The sequence below is a fragment of the Nicotiana sylvestris genome, chromosome 6, assembly GCF_000393655.2.
Source record: "Nicotiana sylvestris chromosome 6, ASM39365v2, whole genome shotgun sequence".
Classification (NCBI taxonomy): Eukaryota; Viridiplantae; Streptophyta; class Magnoliopsida; order Solanales; family Solanaceae; genus Nicotiana; species Nicotiana sylvestris.
This window is the reverse complement of record NC_091062.1, coordinates 106,940,039-106,963,715: the sequence shown is the minus strand read 5'-3', so window position 1 is coordinate 106,963,715 and position 23,677 is coordinate 106,940,039. Positions and strand designations below refer to the sequence as shown.

At 41.5% G+C, this 23,677-nt stretch overlaps 2 protein-coding genes across 2 annotated transcripts; one reads left to right on the top strand and one right to left on the bottom strand.

Annotated features, from left to right (window-relative positions):
• Positions 1-853: 853 nt before the first annotated feature.
• On the bottom strand, positions 854-2,815 carry LOC138871068 (uncharacterized). The gene is made up of 5 exons (XM_070148920.1): positions 2,659-2,815; positions 2,444-2,583; positions 2,357-2,389; positions 1,592-2,212; positions 854-1,393 (listed from the first exon to the last, which is right to left on the bottom strand). Exons 1-5 carry the CDS (start codon positions 2,813-2,815, stop codon positions 854-856), a joined length of 1,491 nt encoding a protein of 496 aa, XP_070005021.1.
• Positions 2,816-5,193: 2,378 nt separating this feature from the next.
• LOC138871067 (uncharacterized) lies at positions 5,194-5,577 on the top strand. The gene has a single exon (XM_070148919.1). It carries the CDS (start codon positions 5,194-5,196, stop codon positions 5,575-5,577), a length of 384 nt encoding a protein of 127 aa, XP_070005020.1.
• Positions 5,578-23,677: the final 18,100 nt, after the last annotated feature.

The window sequence follows — 23,677 nt, the reverse complement described above, 5'->3', positions numbered from 1 at the left end:
TCATATGGCTCATCATATCTGCCTTTCCATTTGTCATGTCGATCACTTCACCTGGAACAGATAAGGGCTCTCCATCTTGGTCAACATGTCTGTCCTTCTCACCGGAGAGGTGAGCTTCATCAAAGATCACATGTATACTTTCTTCAACACATTGAGTCATTTTGTTGTATACTTTGTAAGCTTTGCTTTGAGATGAGTATCCCAGAAAAATTCCTTCATCACTTTTGGCATCGAATTTTCCAAGAGCTTCCTTTCCATTGTTGTGAATAAAGCATTTACACCCAAAAGTCCTTAGGTGTGTCAACTTGGGCTTCCTTTCATTCAACAATTTATATGGTGTTTTGTTCAAAAGGGATCTGATCATGCACCTGTTCAAGTAGCAAGCACTATTGACAGCTTCTGCCTAGAAATACTTTGCGATCCCACTGTCAATTAGCATTGTTCTTGCCATGTCTTCAAGAGTTCTATTCTTCCTCTCCACAACACCATTTTGTTGAGGTGTTCTTGGAGATAAAAAGTTGTGAGTGATTCCATTTTCAGTGCAGAACTCATCAAATTTGACATTGTCAAACTCTGTCCCATGATCAGATCTAATGCAGGCTACTTTATTACCCATCTTCACTTGAATCATTTTGACAAAGGCAACAAACACTTCAAAGGTTTCATCCTTGGTTATGAGAAACAGAGTCCAGGTGAATCTGGAGTAGTTGTCTACTAAAACGAAGATGTATTTCTTTCCTCCCCTGCTTGCCATCCTCATAGGTCCACATAGATCTATGTGAAGAAGATCAAGTGGCTTGGAGGTACTGACTTCCTTTTTGGGCTTGAATGAGGATCTGCCTTGCTTCCCTTTTTAACATGCATCACATACTTTGTGATCCTTAAAGCTTGACTTGGGCAAACCACGAACCAGGTCCTTCCTGACTAACTTGTTCAGCAACGTGAAACTTGCATGACCCAGCCTCCTGTGCCATAATTCAACATCATCATCAACAACACTTAGACAACTTAGATAACCATTCTTCAGAGACTCAAAATTAGCTACATAGATATTCTTGTATGTTTTTGCCACTAGCACCACCTTAGCAGTCACCAGGTTTGTGATTGTACATATTTTTGACACAAATTCCACCTTGTTTCCCTTGTCACAAATTTGGGAAACACTTAGCAAGCTGTACTTTAATCCATTCACGTAGTACACATTTTCGATTGAGTGAGAGAGAGACTTCCCAATCCTTCCAACTCCCAAAATGTATCCTTTCTTGCCATTTCCAAAGGATACACTCCCTCCTTGCAGGGCCTTAAGTGAAAGGAAATAATTTGTACTTCCAGTCATATGCTTTGAGCAACCACTATCCATGTACCATTGTAGGCTGCTTCCTTTCACTATTCCCTGCATAAGAAAATCAGGAGTTAGCTTTAGGAACCCAAACTAATTTGGGTCCCTTGTAATAAGGAAAAGGGTGAATGAGGGATCTTTTGGTCCATGCAGGCATCATGTGTTTTTTATATGAGGGACCAGGTTCTCTACCGGTAGTTACTTTTTCAGCAAAAGATTTGTTTTTTTGCTGTGACTGAAATTTGGCCTTACAGTTTTCTTTAAGGTGCCCATTGTTACCGCAGTGAGTGCAAAGCCAATTGTCAGGTACAATAACGTACTTGCGATGAGGATTATAGGGAATCTTTTCCCTTTAAAACCCAATCCCCTGCCTGTTACCCCATTGTTGGTGTACATGGAAGTGATAGCATCAGAGAACCAGGTCCACCTGAGTGATTTTTCAAGATCACTCTTCACTCTAACTAGTTCTTCCTGAAGTTGTTTGTTTTTCTCAAGCTTAGCACACATACTAGACTTCACTAAATTTAACTCACTTCTAAGCTTAATGTGTGACTCGCCTGCAACTTCCTTTCCTTTTTGAGAATTTTCATGCCTACTCTCCATTTTAAGTTCCCTAATTATTTCTTTCAAATCCATTACCACCACTAGTAGGTCATATCTCTCATGCTCAATGCTAGCAACTCTCTCGATTAAGACATCTTTTTCCCTACTTACATTCTCAACGGTCTCTTTTAGGTCTACCACAACAACCATTAGATCATCTCTTTTTTGTTCTATATTTGTAATTTCTTCATCTAAGGCATCCTTATCTTTCTTCAGGTTCTCAATTGTTTCTTTTAGATCAACTACAACAACTACTAGGTCATCTCTGGTCTATTCAGTTTCTCCTAACTCTATAGTCAAAGTATATTTATCATTTATAAGATTGTGATAAGCATCAATTAATACATTTGCTAATGATATGAGTTTTTTTGGAGAATAAAATTTTAGATTTCTCTGAACATCCAGAAAATTTACCTTATCATCGTCATTATCTTCATCATCATTAGACTAAGCTATCAAGGCAAAGATTGAATCATACTCAGTTGCTTCACTTTCCACTACCATCATTGAACTATCACCATGATCATTCTCTTCTTTAGATTCGCTGGAAGAGTCTCCCCATGCAGCAAGGGCTTGCTTTAAAATATTGTCAACGAGATTTTTCCTATTGAAGCATTTATTAGGAACCGGGTTCCTCTTGGCTGCTTAGTCAAAGTTATTTTTGTACTGATCTTGCTTTAGGAGAGGGCAATCCTTGATGAAGTGTCCTGGCTAACCACATTTATAACAGATGTCATAATTTTTTGGCTTGTTGGAACTTCCCCTTTTTGGAATGCCTCTATTCCTGCGAACTATCTTCTGGAATCTTCTTGTCAAGTAAGCCATATCACTATCCTCATCACTTGTACCATTGCTGTCTGTCTTGAGGACCATGTTCTTCTCTCTTTTGGGCTATCTTCTTTCACTGTCCTTCTTCTTCTTCATTCCATATATTTTCAGATTGCCGACAAGCTCATCAATGGTTAGCTCCTACAAGTCCTTAGCCTCTGTAATGGCTTTCACTTTGCTTTCCCAAAAGCTGGGCAACACACTGAGGATTTTTCTGACAAGCTTATTTCTTGGAATAATTTCACCAAGAGAGTGAGCTCATCAATGATGGAGGTGAACCGAGTATGCATATTTTGAATAGATTCATCATCTTTCATCCTAAAGAGCTCGTATTCAGTTGTGAGCATGTCTATCTTGGATTGCTTAACCTGCGTTGTTCCTTCATGAGCTGTCTGAAGAGCTTCCTAGATTTCTTTAACTGACTGACATGCTGATATCCTGTTGTATTCATCAGGACCAATGCCACACACTAGAATTTTCTTTGCACGAAAATTCTTCTCTATGGCCTTTCTATTAGCATCATTAAATTCTTTCTTTGTCTTGGGAATGGCTATAGCTGGGTCGCCAAGGTTCTTGTTAGGGACAAAGGGTCCATCACATATGACATCCCATAGCTCAGAATCTTCATCCATGATGAAGTTGTGCATCCTAGTTTTCCACCATCCATAATATTGACTATTGAACCTTGGAGGTCCGTAAGTAGACTGGCCTGCTTCAAAGTTTGGAGGAGCAGCCATGAGGATCCTTTCTAGGTGTTAACCTGATAGAAAGAACCTGCTCTGATACCAATTGATAGAATATAAGGGTCTACCAAACTCTATAGAGAACCGGGTTCTCTATTAATTCTACTATAACACATGCACACGGCAGTAAGTATATGACAAGAGGAATTTTACATAAAAAATTCCCAGCTCAACGAGATTAAAAACCACGACCGGCCCTTATAGGATTTCAACTTCACTACTGAGAAACTTTTAAATTACAACCTATGCAATCTAGGAATTAACCTCTTAATCCCTCACTAACTTGTAATACTCTATTACAAGCCACTTTGTAATAACTCTATTATAAAGACTTTACAACTCGACTAACTCTATCCAAGACTCAAACACGAAGGTTTAAGATTTACAAAAGGGTTTCCTACAGAATACTTCTAAACAAGCTAAGTAGGAAAACACTTGAAGAACTATTATAAAGTTACAACTCAACTAAGGACAAACAATAACTTGATGTGGGCACTGGTCCGCAGTTGTTTGGTTCTTTGTTCTTGATGCACTTGAGAGTTGCTTGCTGGATGATCAGTCACGTGAGTGAGCTTTAGTGAAATCTCTAAGTGTTCAAGTGAATTTGTTTTACCTCCCTTGATGTTAATAATACATGTGTGACCTCACATACAATGATGTAAGCAAGGTAGGTAAAAACATACCCATCAGATTACCAAGTTAGGACAATAAGCAAGCCATTTTATCTAGGCAAAATACTTTAAAACCCCCCTAAACTTGACTCAGATTATTAGTTACAGCCTTAAACTATTCGTGGTCTTAATTACCCCCCTCAACATGACCTTTTGAGAGCCATTACCCCTGGATGCTGATGTGGCAAAGAGTGTGGGTGCACTCGTCTGCCACGTGGATTTTTCCTGTATATGTGGCATTTTCTTGAAAAATAAAATATATTTTTACCTTTTTAAGTATGTTACTTTTTTAGATAATTTTTTTGAATACAATTTATAATAAAACTTGGATAGAACTACATTATTTAGGATAGAATTTTTTGGCTATAATCTTTTATAATTATGGTGCTCTAATATATATATATATATATATTACAGATTTTACCTGAAAAAGTAAAAATACACAGTTAAAATAAATAGTCATTACATCAAAAGAAGAAATAAAAAGAGTGTACAATTGCAAGAAATAAAATGAATCACTTGCATTATACAATCTTTTTATTTCTTTTTTTTTTGATTCAATGACTATTTATTTCAACTATATATTTTTACTTTTCAGGTAAAATTTGTAAAAAATATATTTTTAGTGCACCATAATTTAGAGCTATATAGAAAATTATAGCCAAAATAATTAATTTCAAACTGTGGGTTGTGCAAGGATTGCAAGGTGATTCCGGGTGAGATACTCGCGATGCAGCATAAGCTCTTAGTGATGGACGTTGGTATTATGTTAAAGAGGAGGAAAAGTTCTGCTCGAGAAAGACCGAGAATCAGGTGGAGAGCCTTAACTAAGGATAAAGCTAAAGAGTTGGAAGGGTGATTGTCGGCTATGGGAGCTTTGAGGAGCAGTGGTGATGCGAGCACTATGTGGTCAGCAATAATAGACTATATGAGGGAGGCTGTGAGAGTGGTGTTAGGGGTCTCGACGGGCGTCCCTGGTGGGCACAAAGGAAACTGGTGGTGAAATCAAATGGTCCAAGGTAAAGTGGAAGCGAAGAAGGCGGCGTACCTGAAGTTAGAGGGGAGCATAGGTGAGGAGGAGAGGCGAGTGTGCATGGAGAGGTATAAGGTAGCTAGGAAGGAAGCTAAGCTGGCGGTCATTGAGGCTAAGACTACTACCTATAGTCCTATGTATGAGGAACTGGGGGGAAAATACGGGGAAAAGAAGTTATTTCGGCTGGCCAAGTTGAGAGAGAGGAAGGCTCGGGATTTGGACCAAGTAAGATGCATCAAGGACGAAGATGGTAGAGTATTGATGGAAGATGCACAAATTAAGAGGAGATGGCAGACTTACTTTCATAAAATTCTGAATGAAGAAGGGGATCGGGATATTGTGCTAGGCGAATTAGAGTAGTCCGAGAGCCACCATGACTTTGGGTACTACAGGGGTATCAAGGTTGAGGAGGTCATATGAGCTATGCGTAAGATGAGTAGGGGCAGAGCAACCGGGCCAGACGATATTCCGGTAGAATTTTGGAAGTGTATGGAGAGAGTAAGTTTGGAGTGGTTGACTGGGTTGTTTAATATTATTTTTAAGTTGAAAAGGATGCCGGATGAGTGGAGGTGGAGTACAGTGGTTCCATTGTATAAGAACAAAGGTGATATCCAGAGTTGTAACAATTATAGGGGTATCAAATTATTGAGTTATACCATGAAAGTATGGGAGAGGGCGGTTGAAGCGAGGGTGAGGATGACAGTGTCTGTTCCGACAACCAATTCTGGTTTATGCCGGGTCGTTCTACTACCGAAGCTATACACCTTGTTAGGAGGTTAGTGGAACTGTACAGAGAAAGGAAGAAGGATCTGCATATGGTGTTTATTGACCTAGAGAAAACGTATGACAAGGTTCCTAGAGAAGTTCTCTAGATATGCTTGGAAGCAAAATGTGTACCGGTTCCCTATATTATGGAGATTAAGGACATGTATGATGGGGATAAGACTCGAGTTAGGATAGTAGGAGGCGACTCTGAGCATTCTCCGGTTGTAATGGGGTTACACCAAGGCTCTGTGCTCAGTCCGTTCTTATTCGCTGTGGTGATAGACGCATTAACACATCATATTCAAGGGGAGGTGCCATGGTGCATGTTATTTGTCGATGACATAGTTCTGAATGATGAGTCACGAGCTGATGTTAAAGAGAGGCTGGAGGATTGGAGACATGCTCTTGAGTCTAAGGGTTTCAAACTGAGCAGGACGAAGACGGAATACCCGGAGTGTAAGTTTAGCGCTGAGCCGGGGGAAGTGGGCGTGGGCGTAAGACTTGAATCACAGGTTATCCCAAGCAGAGGCAGCTTCAAGTACCTTAGGTCGGTTATCCAGGGGGGAGGGAAGATCGACGAGAATGTCATATACCGTATTGGGGTAGGATGGATGAAGTGGATGTTAGCATCTAGAGTCCCGTGTGACAAAAGAGTGCCACCGATACTCAGAGGTAAGTTCTATAAAGCGGTGGTTAGACCGACCATGATGTATGGGGCTGAGTGTTGGCCGATTAAGAACTCACATATCCAGAAGATGAAAGTAGCAGAAATAAGGATATTAAGGTGGATGTGCAGGTGCACTAGGATTGATAAGATTAGGAATGACAATATTTGGGAGAAGGTGTACGTGGCCCCCATTGATGACAAGATGCGGGAAGTGAGGCTTAGATGGTTCGGGCATGTTCAACGGAGAAGCCCAGATGCTCCGGTAAGGAGGTGTGAGAGGCTGGTTGCGGAGGGCACTAAGAGGTAGAGGGCGGCCTAAGAAATATTGGGGAGAAGTGATAAGGCAGGATATTGCGAGACTTCAGATTTCCGAAGACATGACACTTGATAAAAAGATGTAGAGGTCGAGTATTAGGGTTGTAGGTTAGGAGATATTCGAGTCTTGCTTTGCTTCGTACCTTTGTGAGACTAGTCTGGTAGGATTTTTGTGTAAGATAGCTAGTGACAATGTTGTATCTTACTATTTCGCAATGCAGGACATATTTACTAGCTAACGCTTTTGCTTTGCATCTTTCTTCTGGATTTCATGTTGTTCCTATTTTTCCTATGATTTTTGTGGTGATACTAATACTCTCTTCTTTTGTCTTTTTATTTTCTTGAGCCGAGAGTCTTTCGAAAATAGCCTCTCTACTCCTTCGGGGTAGGGGTAAGATATGCGTACACACTACCATCCCGGATTTTACTGGGTTGTTGTTGTTGTTGTTTTATTTTTTATAACTTTTTAGATGCCTTAACTATTTATTTCAATTGTATAAATCTTTATTTTTAGGTCAAATTCAAAAAAAAAAATTAACTAAAACTTTATTATTTTTTAGCCAAATAAAATTTTTTGGCCTAAATAATGTAGTTCTATCCAAGTTTTATTATAAATTGTATTCGAAAAAAAATTATCTAAAAAATTAACATACTTAAAAAGGTAAAAATCTATTTATTTTTCAATAAAATGCCACATATACAGGAAAAATCCACGTGGTAGGTGAGTGCACCCACACTCTTTGCCACATCAGCGTCCACATGAGTAATGGTTCTCAAAAGACCAAGTTTGAACGTACAAGAAAGGGGGGGGGTTGAATTGTAGCCTTTTTAAATTTCTAGTCTACTACTCTTCAGACCTAGTCGACATATGCAGAGACAGCCTGCAACAAAACTGTTAGTACTTCAATTTAAGCAGATACTATTCACAACAAATAATAAGGTGTATAATAAAATATGATAGCGGTAAAATAAATGACACCAGAAATTTTATACTAGTTCGGAACCAATGTGGTATCCTGTCACGACCCCGATTCGCCCTCCGTGAACCATCGTGACGGCACCTAGTCTCTATGACTAGGTAAGCCTAACAATGTGAAAAATAAACCAATTTGCGGAAGAAACAATTAAAACAGAAATAGTGAAATAAAACAACGTTTAAAAATGCCACTCGGCATACACAATATCAACTCTCAAAAACTAATACATTTCCCAAAACCTGGAATCTCATGAACACAAACGTTTAAATGTATACAAGTATCTAACTCCAGAATATCTAACAAGGAAAGAAAATACATCAGGGCTAATACTTAAAAGGGAGAGTAGAAAGGGACTCTTTGGTCTGCGGATGCGGCAAATATACCTTAGAGTCTCTACGTACGCCTCGTCTCAAGCGCGATAAGTCTGGGTAGAGGTACCTGGATCTGCACAAGAAAAACATGCACAGAAAGGGCATGAGTACACCACAGCGGTACTCAGTAAGTGCCAAGCCTAACCTCGGTCGGGTAGTGATGAGGAAGGTCAGGGCCCTACTGAGATTAAATAAAATATATAGTGTGACAGTTTAAGATAAAGCAGTACAGTTGAAAGATAACGATAAGAATTAATACATGATAATAAAGATAACTACAATTGAAACAAAGGCAAAAACAATCACAAGGAATACTACTCTTCACAAAGATAATAACCAGGATCTCTCAGTATCCCAAGGATCTCTTAGTACCCTCAATATGTGCCAGGGATCTCTTGGTATCCCGAGGATCTCTTGGTATCCTCAATATATGCTAGGGATCTCCTGGTATCCCGAGGATCTCTTGGTATCCTCAATATACATGCTAGGGATCTCTCGATATCCCACACCTCAGCTCAAATCATAAATACGTACAGGGGATCTCCTGGGATGCCGTCACGTAGTCCCAAAGTAAAAACACACAGTAACAACACAAGAAATACTCAATTAAGCTCAATTTCGTACCAAGTAAAACAGGTAATTCTCACCTAACATGCTTCACAAAATACAATTAAGACAGTTTAAGCAATAAAATAATTAAGTCAATTAAACATGCTTCTCTAAGCTAACAACCGGCTAAAATTTCAAGTAGAGTAAGCAGGAAAGGAAAACACAATTAAAGCTACTTTAGTGAAAACATATTTTTCATCAATTAGCACAAGTACGCACTCGTCATCTCACGTGCAAGACATTTCAATTACCATAATACCAAATCCTAAGTAGAATGTCCCCCACACAAGGTTAGGCAAGCCACTTACCTCGAACTAGCTCAAATAAATCCGAAACCACGCTCTTGCCACGAGTACTCGACTCCAAATGGCCCAAATCTATTCAATTCAATTTCATAATGTAAATAACACTTCAAGTAGCTGATTCTACAAAGAAATTTCTAAGCTAACTCGCGAAATTAGGTAAAATAACCAAAACGCCCCTCGGGCCCACGTCTTGGAATCGGGTAAAATTTACATTTTCAGAATCCTCACACTCCCACGAGTTCAGTCATACCAAAAGTACCAAAATCCAAGGTCAGATTCCCAATCAAAAGTCGAATTCTAAGTCTAAGAACTTTCTTCCAACTTTCCCCCAATTTTCATCTCCAATCCGAAATTAAATGTTAAAACTAACAATAGATTGATGGAATATAACTAGAAAGGGTTAAAGAATTGTTACCCAATGATTTTCTCTTCAACTCCCTCCCAAAATCGCCCTCTCCCGAGCTCCAATTTGATTTTTCCAAGTTTAGAAACTAAATCCTCGAAATCCCTATTTTCTGACCAGTGAAACCACATCTACGGTCCTGGGACTGCACCTGCAGCCCCGCTTCTGTGGAGCCAAGGTCGCATCTACGACTTTTCGTTAAAGGAGGACTTTACGCACCTGCGACTAGCTTACCGTAAATGCGGAGCCGCTTCTGCGATGCCCTGACCGCATCTACAGTCAACTCCCTTTTTGCCTTAAACCGTTTCTGCGGTTGCTCGACCACTTCTGCGGCCTCGCACCTGCAGTCCCCATGCCGCGGGAGCGGTTATGATAGCAGACTTAAAGCTTCAGCTGCAACTTTCAACTCCAAACCTTTTCGTCAAACATTCGAAATCATCCCGAGGATCCCAGGACCTCAACCAAAAGCACGAACAAGTCATATACCACTATCACAACTTATACCAATCCTTAGAACTCCTAAAACAACATCAAAACAACGAATCAACCACGGATTCAAGCCTAAGAACTCCCAAAACTCTAAATTTACGCTTTTGGTCAAAAAGTCTATCAAACCTCGTCCGAATGACCTGAAATTTTGCACACACGTCACATTCAACACTACGGAGCTACTCCAACTTCTGGAATTCTATTCCAACCCTCGGATCAAAATCTCACTAGCAAACCGGAAACTTGGAAATTCGACTTTCGGCATTTCAAGCCTAAATTAGCTACAGACCTCCAATACACAATCCGAACATGCCCCTAAGCCCGAAATCACCCAACGGAGCTAACAGAATCATCAAAATTCCCTTCCGAGGCCGTCTTCACACTATTCTGACTACGGTCAATTTTTCCAAAACTTAAGCTCTCATTTAGGGACTAAATGTCCCAAAACTCTCCGAAACTCAAAACCGAACATCCCAGCAAATGAAAATAGTAGAAATAAACATGGGGAAAGCAGTTAATAGGGGATCGGGGCATTAATTCTTGAGACGACCGGCCGAGTCATCATATCCTCCTACACTTAAACATTCATTCGTCCTCGAACAAGCATAGAGACATACCTGAAGTAGTGAAAAGATGAGGGTAACAGCTGCACATATCTTGCTCGGTCTCCCAGGTTGCCTCCTCGATTGGCTGACCCCGCCACTGAACCTTTTCTAACGCAATGTTCTTTTACCTCAGCTTTCTAACCTGCCTATCCAATATTGCCACTGGCTCCTCAACATAGGATAGATCCTTATCCAACTGGACTGAACTGAAATCCAATACGTGCGACAGATCACCGTGATACCTTTGGAGCATCGAAACATGAAATACCAGATGAACTCCTGCCAAGCTGGGAGGTAGGTCAAGCTCATAAGCAACCTCCCCAACATGCCTCAATATCTCAAAAGGGCCAATAAACCTCGGACTCAACTTTCCTTTCTTCCCGAATCTCATAACACCTTTCATAGGCGATACTCGAAGCAGAACCCGCTATCCAACCATATAGGAAATATCACGAACCTTCCGGTCCGCGTAACTCTTCTGTATGGACTGGGCTATACAGAGTCTATCCTGAATCACCTTAACCTTCTCTAAAGCATCCTAAACCAAGTATGTGCCCAATAATCTGGCCTCACCCGGCACAAACCAATCCACCGAGGATCTACACTGCCTACCATATAAAGCTTTGTACGGTGCCATCTGAATGTTGGACTGATAGCTGTTGTTGTAGGAAAACTCCGCCAATGGCAAGAACTGATCCCAAGACCCTCCAAACTCAATCATACACGCACAGAGCATATCCTCAAGAATCTGAATAGTGCACTCGGACTATTCGTCCGTTTGAGGGTGAAATGCTGTACTCAACTCCACACGAGTACCCACCTCATGCTCAATGGCCCTCCAGAACCGTGATGTGAACTGAGTACCTCTATCTGAAATGATGGAAACTGGAATACCATGCAGACGAACAATCTCCCGGATATAAATCTCTGCTAGACGCTCCAAAAATAGGCATACACACAGGAATGAAGTGCGCGAACTTGGTCAGCCGTTCCACAATCACCCAAATAGCATCGAACTTTCTCAAAGTTCGTGCGAGCCTAACTTCAAAGTCCATGGTGATCCGCTCCCACTTCCGCTACGGAATCTCTATTTGTTGAAGCAACCTACCCGGTCTCTAGTGCTCATACTTCACCTGCTGACAGTTGAGGCACCGAGCTACAAATCCAACTATATCTTTCTTCATCCGCCTCCACCAATAGTGCTGCCTCAAATCCTGATACATCTTCATGGCACCCGGATGAATGGAATACCGCAAACTATAAGCCTCCCCCAGAATCAACTCCCGAAGCCCATCAACGTTGGGCACACAAATCCGGCCCTACATCCTCAACACCCCATCATCACCAATAGTCACATCTCTAGCATCACCATGCTGAACTTTGTCCTTGAGGACAAGCAAATGAGGGTCATCATATTGACGCTCCCTGATACGATCAAATAAGGAAGACCGAGAAACCACGCAAGTTAGAACCCGATTGGGCTCCGAAAGATCCAATCTCACAAACTGGCTGGATAAGGCCTGAACATCCATCGCCATAGGCCTCTCCAATGCTGGTAAATAAGCCAAACTTCCCAAACTCTCTGCTCGGTGACTCAAGGCATCAACCACCACATTGGCCTTACCCGGATGATACAAAATAGTGATATCATAGTCCTTTAGCAACTCTAACCATCTCCTTTGGCGCAAATTTAGATCCTTTTTCTTGAACAGGTGCTGCAAGCTTCGATGATCAGTATAAATCTCACAGGGGACACCGTACAAGTAATGACGCCAGATCTTCAGGGCGTGAACAATGGCAGCTAACTCAAGGTCGTGGACGAGATAATTCTTCTCGTGAACCTTCAAATGTCTGGACGCGTAGGCAATAACCATACCATCTTGCATCAAAACTGCTCTAAGGCCAATCCTCGAGGCATCACAATAGACAGTGTAAGACCCCGAACCTGTAAGTAGTATCAAAATTGGGGCTGTAGTCAAAGCTGTCTTGAGCTTCTGAAAGCTCGCCTCACACTTTTCCATCCACTGGAACGGAGCACCCTTTTGGGTCAGTCTAGTCATAGGGGCTGCAATCGATGAAAATCCCTCAATAAAATGACGGTAATAACCTACCAAGCCAAGAAAACTACGGATCTCTGTAGCTGAGGACAGTCTAGGCCAACTCTGCACTGCTTCTACTTTATTCGGATCCACCTTTATCCCCTCACTAGAAACCACGTGACCCAAGAATGCCACGGAATCCAACCAAAACTCACATTTCGAGAACTTAGCATATAATTTCTTCTCTCTCAGAGTCTGAAGCACAGTCCTCAGGTGCTGCTCATGATCTTCCCGGCTCTGGGAATATACCAGAATATCATCAATAAAGACAATGACGAACAAGTCAAGATATGACCGGAACACCCTGTGCATCAAATGCATAAAGGCTGCTGGGGCATTAGTCAGCCCAAATGACATAACAAGGAACTCGTAATGACCATACCGAGTCCTGAAAGTAGTGTTTAGGATATCTAGCTCCCGAATCTTCAACTGATGGTAACCTAAGCGCAAGTCAATCTTAGAAAACACCCGTGCACCCTGAAGCTGGTCAAACAGATCATCAATATGAGGCAAAAGATAATGGTTCTTCACTGTAACTTTGTTCAACTAGTGATAATCTATACACATACGCATAGAACCATTCTTTTTCTTCACAAACAAGATAGGAGCACCCCAAGGTGATACACTCGGCCGAATAAAACCCTTATCAAGCAATTTCTGTAGCTGATCCTTCAACTCTTTCAACTCAAAAGGAGCCATACGATACGAAGGAGTATAAATGGGCTGAGTGCCCGACAACAGATCAATGCCAAAATTAATATCTCTATCAGGCAGCATGCCCGGAAGATCAGTTGGAAACACATCGGGAAAATCCCGTACTACTGAGACTAAATCAACTGAAGGGGTACCAATACTGACATCTCTCACATAAGCTAAATACGCATCACACCCCTTCTCAACCATTCACGGAGCCTTAAGCAAAGAAATAACTCTACTGGGAGTGTGATCTAAAGTACCCCTCCACTCAACACGCGATACACCTGGCATAGCCAGCATTACAGTTTTGGCGTGATAATCAAGAATAGCATAATGGGGCGACAACCAGTCCATGCCCAAGATAATATCAAAATCTATCATGCTGAGCAACAATAAATCGGCTCTGGTCTCAAAACCACTTAGAGCAACCAAACACGACTGATAAATACGGTCCACAACAAGAGAATCTCCCACAGGAGTAGAAACATAAATAGGGGAACTCAAACAATCCTGAGGTACACCCAAATGCGGAGCAAAATAAGAAGACACATAAGAGTAAGTGGAGCCTGGATCGAATAAAACCGATGTATCTTTGTGACAAACCAGTATAATACCTGTGATGACAGAATTGGAGGCAACAACCTCGGTACGGGCAGGAAGGGCATAATATTGGGCCTGGCCTCCCCCTCTAGGGTGACCTCTACCTCCCCGACCTCCACCTCTAGCTGGCTGAGCAGGTGGGGTAGCAACTAGAGCTGTAACCATATACTGAGAACTCTACGGGGTGCGCTGTGGCTGATAAGTCTGTACAGGCGCACTCCTCCCAAGTCTAGGGCAATCCCTCCCTACATGGCATGTATCCCAACACTCAAAACAAGATTTGAGAGGACGTGGCGTCTATGACTGGCTTGGTCCAGGTCTGCTGGAATGACCTCTGAAAGCACCCCACGTAGGAGGCGCACTAGATACCAGAGGTGCATAATAAGGCTCCTGAGGCCTAGAAGGAGCTGGAATACCACTGGCTGCTGGAAGAGCTGAATGAATAGAGCGACTCATATAACCCCTACCATGACGACCTGCAACTGGGGCACGGGCACCAGAATAATGGCTCGACTCTCGAGACCTCTTGGCCTCCCTCTCCCTAGCATGCATACCCTCAATCCTCCTAGCAATGCTCACCACCTGCTGATAAGAAATATCCATCTCCAACTCATGAGCCATGCTAGACCTGATGCTGGGAATAAGCCCTCAATAAACCGGCGAACCCTCTCGCGAACAGTAGAAACCAAGGCTGGTTCATGTCTAGCCAAACTAGTGTAACAGACAACATACTCTGAGATAGTCATAACACCCTGGCGCAAATGCTCAAACTCTACGCGCCATGCGTCCTTGAGGCTATGAGGAACATACTATCTCAGGAAAAAATCTGAAAACTGAGTCCAAGTCAGTGAATCAGCCTCATCCGAACTGTCTAACTCATAGGTGCGCCACCACTCATAGGCGACTCCTCGAAGCTGGAAGGTAGTGAAGGAAACCCCAGTCGACCCTGATATACCCATGGTACGGAGAATGCGGTAGCACTCATCTAGAAATCCCAGAGCATCATCCGATTCTAGACCACTGAATATAGGAGGCTTGTACTTCTTGAACCTCTCAAGCCTCAGCTGCTCATCCTCGAAAACTGTTGCCCTATCCTCGGGCTGATCTCGGACTGCAGGCGGTATAGGAATAATCTCGGGAACCTGCTCAACATGCATTCGCTGCTCAAGAGTGCGGGCGGCGGGAGTCTGTGCTCCTCCCCCGGCCTGAGATGTAGCCGCAGCAAGGGGAAGCAACCCTGCCTGAGCCAAAGTGGTGTACATGCTCATGAGCTGTGCCAGAGTCTCCTGAAGTTCTGGAGTAGTAGTAGCAGTAGGCCTATTGGGTGCCTGGACTCCAGCTGGAACTGCTGGTGGTACCTCGGTGGCAGCTTGCGCAGGTGCTCTGGCTGCACCACACGCACGTTCTCGGCCTCTACCTCGGCCTTGGCCTTTGACGACTATAGTAGGGGCGCGGGTGCCTGATCATTTCGGGTAGCGCATGTCCACTCCATCTATGAGAGAATAAAAGACAGAAGTTTAGAATTGTGACATCAAAACTCGCACGACAAGGAAATCAAATGAAGTGGAATTTTCCTAACAGTTACATAGCCTCTCGCAGATAAGTACAGATGTCTCCGTACTGATCCATGAGACTCTAATAAACCGGCTTGTGATTCATGACTCCTATGAACCTAGAGCTCTGATACCAACTTGTCACGACACCGGTTCACCCTCCGTGAACCATCATGACGGAACCTAATCTATACGACTAGGTAAGCCTAATAATGCGAAAAATAAACCAATTTGTGGAAGAAACAATTAAAACCAAAATAGTGAAATAAAATAGGGTTTAAAAATGCCACTCGGCATACACAATATCAACTCTCAAAAACTAATACATTTCCCAAAACCTGGAATCTCATGAACACAAACGTTTAAATGTATACAAGTATCTAACTCTAGAATATCTAACAAGGAAAGAAAATACATTAGGGCTAATACTTAAAAGGGAGAGTAGAAAGGGACTCTTTGGTCTGCGGATGCGGCAAATATACCTTAGAGTCTCTACGTACGCCTCGTCTCAAGCGCGATAAGTCTGGGTAGAGGTACCTGGATCTGCACAAGAAAAACATGCACAGAAAGGGCATGAGTATACCACAGCGGTACTCAGTAAGTGCCAAGCCTAACCTCGGTCGGGTAGTGATGAGGAAGGTCAGGGCCCTACTGAGATTAAATAAAATATATAGTGTGACAGTTTAAGATAAAGCAGTACAGTTGAAAGATAACGATAAGAATTAATACATGATAATAAGGATAACTACAATTGAAACAGAGGCATAAACAATCACAAGGAATACTACTCTTCACAAAGATAATAACCGGGGATCTCTTAGTAGATCGAGGATCTCTTAGTACCATATGTGCCAGGGATCTCTTGGCATCCCGAGGATCTCTTGGTATCCTCAATATATTCTAGGGATCTCCTGGTATCCTGAGGATCTCTTGGTATCCTCAATATGAGTGCTAGGGATCTCTTGGTATCCCGCACCTCAGCTCAAATCATAAATACATGCAGGGGATCTTCCGGAATGCCGTCCCGTAGTCCCAAAGTAAAAACACATAGCAACAACACAAGGAATACTCAATTAAGCTCAATTTCGTACCAAGCAAAATAGGTAATTCTAACCTAAACATGCTTCCCATAATACAATTAAGGCAGTTTAAGCAATAAAACAATTAAGTCAATTAAACATGCTTCTCTAAGTTAACAGCAGGCTAAAATTTCAAGTAGAGTAAGTAGGAAAGGAAAACACAATTAAAGCTACTCTAGTGAAAACATGTTTTTCAACAATTAGCACAAGTACACACTCGCTACCTCACGTGCAAGACATTTCAATTACCACAGTACCAAATCCTAAGGGGAATGTCCCTCAAACAAGGTTAGGCAAGCCACTTACCTCGAACTCAAATCAATCCGAAACCACGCTCTTGCCACGAGTACTCGACTCTAAATGGCCCAAATATATTCAATTCAATTTCATAATGTAAATAACACTTCAAGTAACTGATTCTACCAAGAAATTTCTAAGCTAACTCGTAAAATTAGGTAAAATGACCAAAATGCCCCTCGGGCCCACGTCTCAGAATCAGGTAAAATTTACATTTTTAGAATCCTCACACTCCCACAAGTTCAGTCATACCAAAAGTACCAAAATCCAAGGTCAGATTCCCAATCAAAAGTCGAATTCTAGGTCTAAGAACTTTCTTCCAACTTTTCCCCAATTTTCATCTCCAATCCGAAATTAAATGATAAAACTAACAATAGATTGATGGTAACTAGAAAGGGTTAAAGAATTATTACCCAATGATTTCCTCTTCAACTTCCTCCCAAAATCGCCCTCTCCCGAGCTCCAATTTGATTTTTCCAAGTTTTGAAACTAAACCCTTGAAATCCCTATTTTTTGACCAGTGAAACCGCATCTGTGGTCCTGGGACCGCACCTGCAGCCCCGCTTCTACGGAGCCAAGGTCGCATCTGTGACTTTTCATTAAAGGAGGACTTTCCGCACCTGCGACTACCTTACCGCAAATGCGGAGTCGCTTCTGTAGTGCCCTGACCGCATCCGCGGTCAACTCCCTTTTTGCCTTAAACCACTCCTGTGGTTGCTCGACCATTTCTGCGGCCTCGCACCTGCAGTCCCCAAGCCATAGGTGCGGTTATGACAACAAACTTAAAGTTTCAGCTGCAACTTTCAACTCCAAACCTTTCCGTCAAACATCCAAAATCATCCCGAGGTCCCCAGATCTCAACCAAAAGCATGAACAAGTCATATACCACTATCCAAACTTACACCAATCCTTAGAAATCCTAAAACAACATCAAAACAACGAATCAACCACGGATTCTAGCCTAAGGACTTCCAAAACTCTAAATTTACGCTTTCGATCAAAAAGTCTATCAAACCTCGTCCGAATGACCTGAAATTTTACACACACGTCACATTCAACACTACAGAGCTACTCCAACTTCCAGAATTCCATTCTGACCCTCGGATCAAAATCTCACTAGCGAACCGAAAACTTCGAAATTCGACTTTCGGCATTTCAAGCCTAAATTAGCTATGTACCTCCAAACACAATCCGAACACACCCTAAGCCCGAAATCACCCAACGGAACTAACGGAACCATCGGAATTCTATTCCAAAGCCATCTTCACACTGTTCCGACTACGGTTAATTTTTCAAAACTTAAGCTCTAATTTAGGGACTAAGTGTCCCAAAACTCTCCAAAACTCAAAACCGAACATCCTGGCAAATCAAAATAGCAGAAATAAATATGGGGAAAGCAGTTAATAGGGGACCGGGGCGTTAATTCTTAAGACGACCGGCCGAGTCGTCACATATCCTAATCCTGTCTCCTTGGGTTGCAAGGATGTTATCTCTTGAATAGCTTTTGATAGTCTTAGATAGTTTGGCCAGGCTCCTTGTAATCTCGATTAGATATCAAATCTTCACGGCTAATTGATTTCTTATCTTGTTCTGCTACTTGTGTAAAAGCGAGAATCTCGGCTTCTTTGTATACCTTCTATGGGGACCTTATATAAGTAATCTTTCTTAATTCTATTTTCCAATACTTTCCAGCAACTCATCATAATATCTTAATCATGAATACCTTTGATTTGAATATGAATCACACTCCTTGTGTCTTGACAGGTGGCAGATAGATATTCCTTGATTTGTTTCCTTCTCTGAAATCTTCAACGACTTCGTTTTCCTCTACAAATTGTGGTGAATATCCTTTTTCATTCTTGAACACTTTCCTTGCTTCTTAGCACTTCAGCAAATATGTAGTAGATGATCCTTTTTAAATTTACTTTTCTTACTAAGTAATATTCTCTTTAGTTGTCCAAAGCTCTTTCCATAATATAGAATATACTCTACCCATAATATATTTTCTTTCCATAAAAAATATATTCTTTCTTGGTCTTGTAGTATGTTTTCCATATAGTATCTTCCTTGCACAAAATAATAGATCTTCTCCACGATATTAGTGTCATGACCCAAATTGGAGGGCCATGACTAGCACCCGACCATACTTGCCGAGCACCAACGTACATTTCATCTAACCTTCTTTATTATATTTTAGGGCTGACGAGATCAATATAAATGGTAGACATGGATCATGGACAACCAACCATAAAATAAAATGGCATGAACATACATAACATGGGATGACCAGAAAATCAAGAAACTATATATATATGGTACGAGCTACCACGCTACCATGAAAGACTATACAACAAAAACTAGCCGACAAGGCATACCAAACTATACATGAGTCGACACCTGTCTATGAGCCTCTAAAGGAACATAAGTCCTGCAACATAGCCAGAACAGGGTCCCGACATACCCATAATGTCTATAACAAAAAATGCATCCCAAGACCGCGGCAAGTCCGATGAAGGGATCTCGCCAATCACCGCTGATCTGGACAACCTACTGTGGTGGGGGAGCTGCACCTGCTTGTCTATCAGGACCTACAGCACGACATGTAGTGTCCACAAACAAAATGACGTCAGTAAGAATAAAGTACTGAGTATGTAAGGCAGGGAACCATAAATACGAACAGTAATGTAAGCAAGGATAGAGAATATACAACCTGGAACATCTGAGTACCTCAGAGGGCTACTAACATGTAATGCATGATACATATGTATGTATACATAAACTTTTAAAACATATGCCTCTGTGGGCATCATCATCATCATATCGTACCCGGCTATAATAGGCTTGGTAAAAACGTACCCGGCCATCATAAGGCTCGGTAGAATCGTACCCGGCCACGTGGAGCTCGGTAAAACCCAACTGATCAGTGGTTGCACAATATGTGCCGTACCCGGCCGACTATAGCGCGGCTCGGTAGAGTAAAATAGATACATATACATAATGCATGCTCGACTCATGGAATCACATTCTAAACCTTTCGGAGTGACGTAAGGTCGGTATCCTCTATACACATTATTAGGACCAACTCTTCATTACAAACATTATAAGAATCAGGAAGTACCAACAACATTGATAACATAAGAATAAGAGAAGCAACATTAATATCAATCGTTCCATAAGAGGGAAAGCAATGTAAGTACTGCTAGCTTCTAAGAGTAGAGTATCTTTGGAAGCTCGTTCATTACATTATGTACAATCGGAGTCGTGCAAAAGAAGAAAAGGGATAGCCTCACATACCTTGTATATACTGCCCCAATCGCAAGCTATGCAATTGTCACAACTCCATAGTCTACAATAAGAGAAACGATACTATCATTATCATTTAAGCGTCATAACTATTACGTATCGTTCACAACCTATTTTATGTTGAAACGGATAGCACCTCCCCTATATATATGACTTCACACCATTCAAAACAATCACAAAAAAGCCCAAACAACATCAATAATAAACATATTGAGCCTCCCAAAATAGTCCACGCACAACCTAATTATATCATACATACGACGGCCACCGTAGTCGTGTCAAACGACCCGGAAATGTTACGAATAACTATCAGCCCACAACCCTACATATATATTGTGTTTATCCACACCCTTCCACCTCTAAAACTTCACAAAATAGTAGTAAAACACACAGCCCAACAACAACACAAAACAATCCACAAAACAGTCCGTTACAAGTGAATAACTCGAACTCACGGCTTCCGATCACCGTCCCGTGAGTTCTTACATTTATAGAACGAATTACCATGAATTCACAGCAGAGAAAAATGTATGAAAGATGGCAGTAAATTACCTTACTTGTTGGATAACTCAGCCCTTCCCTTGGTTCTTGAAACTCTAGGTTTTACCTTCAAATAGAACTTGAAAGAGAGGGGAAATCGATTAGGGTTTGTGTGGGATTTTTGGGGAGGAGTTGTAGGGGTTAACTTTGGTTTTGAGGGTCTGAAATATGGATGAAATAATTGAGTTCATAACCCCTTAAAAGTCCTCTCTTGGCCGACTTAGATCTTTTAATTTTGTCCTATTATTTTGGCAAGTAGGTGATGCACCTACTTGTCATCTACCAATCTGTGCAGGCTTGCGTAAATATGAATATCTCTGTACTCTGAGATCGTATTGACAAACGATTTAATGAGTTGGAAACTAGACTCATAGATATTTAATTTGGTGGGTAGATCACCCCGTAATTCCTTGTAAATTAGGAGAAAAGCTTAGAAACATTTAACCTAATGTTTAAGTAAAATTATGAACCTAAGTTGCGACAACGTTTGTCGACTTTTGTTTCATAACTCGTTTGACTTCAAGACTTATGATACGGATATTATATGATTCAAATACCTTAATACATGACCTCTTGAGTGTATTAAGAACCTCTAGGTTTACCTGAAAATACGAGTTACAACATCCTTGATTCGTTTAACTTCTAATACTTGTTAATCACCCTTATACACCCTTGTATCACTTAAGACCAATAGGATTAACTTCTTATCATCTCAAAGGTAATTCCTTCTTGGATTTATGTTAACTAATATATGGCATGAACTAACGCGTGTGGATATGGGTTGTAACACCCTTCCCCCTTAGGAACATTCGTCCTCGAATGTAAGGGCTCATGGGGAGTTTAAATCATCGTGGATTCCAGCCAAGTTTCTCCCATAAATAGAGGACAAACTTGCAAGCGGTTAACTCAACGTATGGCCTTACAAGAGTATGCAAAGCATTATGGACATGTACATTATCTGCATATCGCCATTTTGTATTAAGGAAGAGTATTCTCAAGTTATTGCTTACCTCATAGAGCCATTTCACCTTCCAATGTATCATGTGTTCCACCAGCATCCTTGTTATCTTCATTCTGGAATAGGTACGGGTATTTAGACTTCATCTCCTCTTCTGCTTCCCATGTTATTTCTTCCATATTCTTGTTACTCCACAATACTTTGATGGAAGCTACATCTTTTGTTCTCAGCTTGCAGACTTGTTGATCTAATATAGCAACTGGAACTTCTTCATATGATAGGTCCTCTGTAACCTGTAGATCTTTGATAAGGACGACTTGAGAAGGGTCTCCAATACATTTCCTCAACATAGATACATGGAATACCGGGTGGACAAATTCCAATTCGGATGACAATTCTAACTCATAAGCAACCTGTCCAATCCGTCGAAGAATTTTATACGGCCTGATATACCTTGGACTCAGCTTACCTTTATTCCCAAAACCCTTCATTGGTGAGATCCTTAGGAAAACCCAATCACCAACCTCAAACTCCAGATCACGACGTCGGACATCGGAATAAGATTTTTGCCTGCTTTGTGCAGTCCTCAATCGCTCCTGTATCGCTTTCACCTTCTCTATAGCTTGGTGAATCAAATCTGGCCCATATAATTCCGTTTCATCTATTTCGAACCATCCAACTGGTGATCTACATCTTCTCCCGTATAGTGCCTCATATGGGGCCATTTTAATACTGGAATGGTAGCTATTATTGTAGGCGAATTCTATGAGTTGAAGATGGTTATCCCAATTTCCCTTAAAATCTAGAACACATGCTCGTAGCATATCTTCCAGTGTCTGAATGGTACATTCAGCCTGTCCGTCAGTCTGCGGATGAAATGCAGTGCTGAGATTCACTTGTGTGCCTAAACCCTTCTAAAAAGACCTCCAAAAGATAGCTATAAATTGAGCTCCTCGGTCTGATATAATAGATACCGGCACACCATGAAGCCTAACAATCTCCTTGATATACAACTTCGCATAATCTTCAGCCGTGTAAGTTGTCTTAACTGGTAGAAAATGGGCACATTTTGTAAGTCGATCAATTATCACCCAGATGGAGTCAAACTTATGATAAGAGCGAGGTAATCCAATAATGAAGTCCATATTAATCACCTCCCATTTCCAGATCGGAATCTCTATATTCTGAAGCAATCCACCGGGTTTCTGATGTTCTATCTTTACTTGTTGACAATTGGGACACTGGGCTACAAATTCTGCAATAGACTTCTTCATGTTATCCCACCAATACTGCTCCTTGACATCATGATACATCTTTGTCGAGCCGGGATGGATGGAATATCGGGATTGATGAATCTCATTCATAATCTTCTCTCGCAACCCTGCCACATTAGGCACACATAATCGGCCCTGGTATCTCAGTGCCCCATCTCTTCCGATCTCAAAAGCCATACTTTTACACTGCTGAATGCTCTCTCTTAATCGTACTAAGATAGGATCTTCATATTGCCGTGCTTTTACCTCGGCTACCAAAGATGATTCTGATGTATTCTGTACAGTAACACCTCCGTCATCAGAGTCTAACAATCTGATTCTCATATTGGCTAGCTGATGAAGCTCTTTAGTCAACCCCCATCTACCTGCCTCAATATGTACTAAGCTTCCCATTGATTTACGGCTGAGAGCGTCTGCCACAACATTGGCTTTACCGGGATGATACAATATCTCGACGTCGTAGTCTTTCAATAATTCAAGCCACCTACGCTGCCTCAAATTCAACTCTTTCTGCTTGAAGATGTATTGTAAACTCTTGTGATCTGTGTAGATGTC

Bases quoted from the DNA above. Each gene is read 5' to 3' on its own strand.
- LOC138871067 (XM_070148919.1), top strand. From the start codon at position 5,194: ATGGTCCAAGGTAAAGTGGAAGCGAAGAAGGCGGCGTACCTGAAGTTA.
- LOC138871068 (XM_070148920.1), bottom strand. From the start codon at position 2,815: ATGGTCCTCAAGACAGACAGCAATGGTACAAGTGATGAGGATAGTGAT. The intron at 2,390-2,443 runs GTAGTGGAAAGT...TTGATAGCTTAG, and splicing joins ATGGTGATAGTTCAATGATG to TCTAATGATGATGAAGATAA. The intron at 1,394-1,591 runs GTAAGGCCAAAT...TTTCTTATGCAG, and splicing joins TGGGCACCTTAAAGAAAACT to GGAATAGTGAAAGGAAGCAG.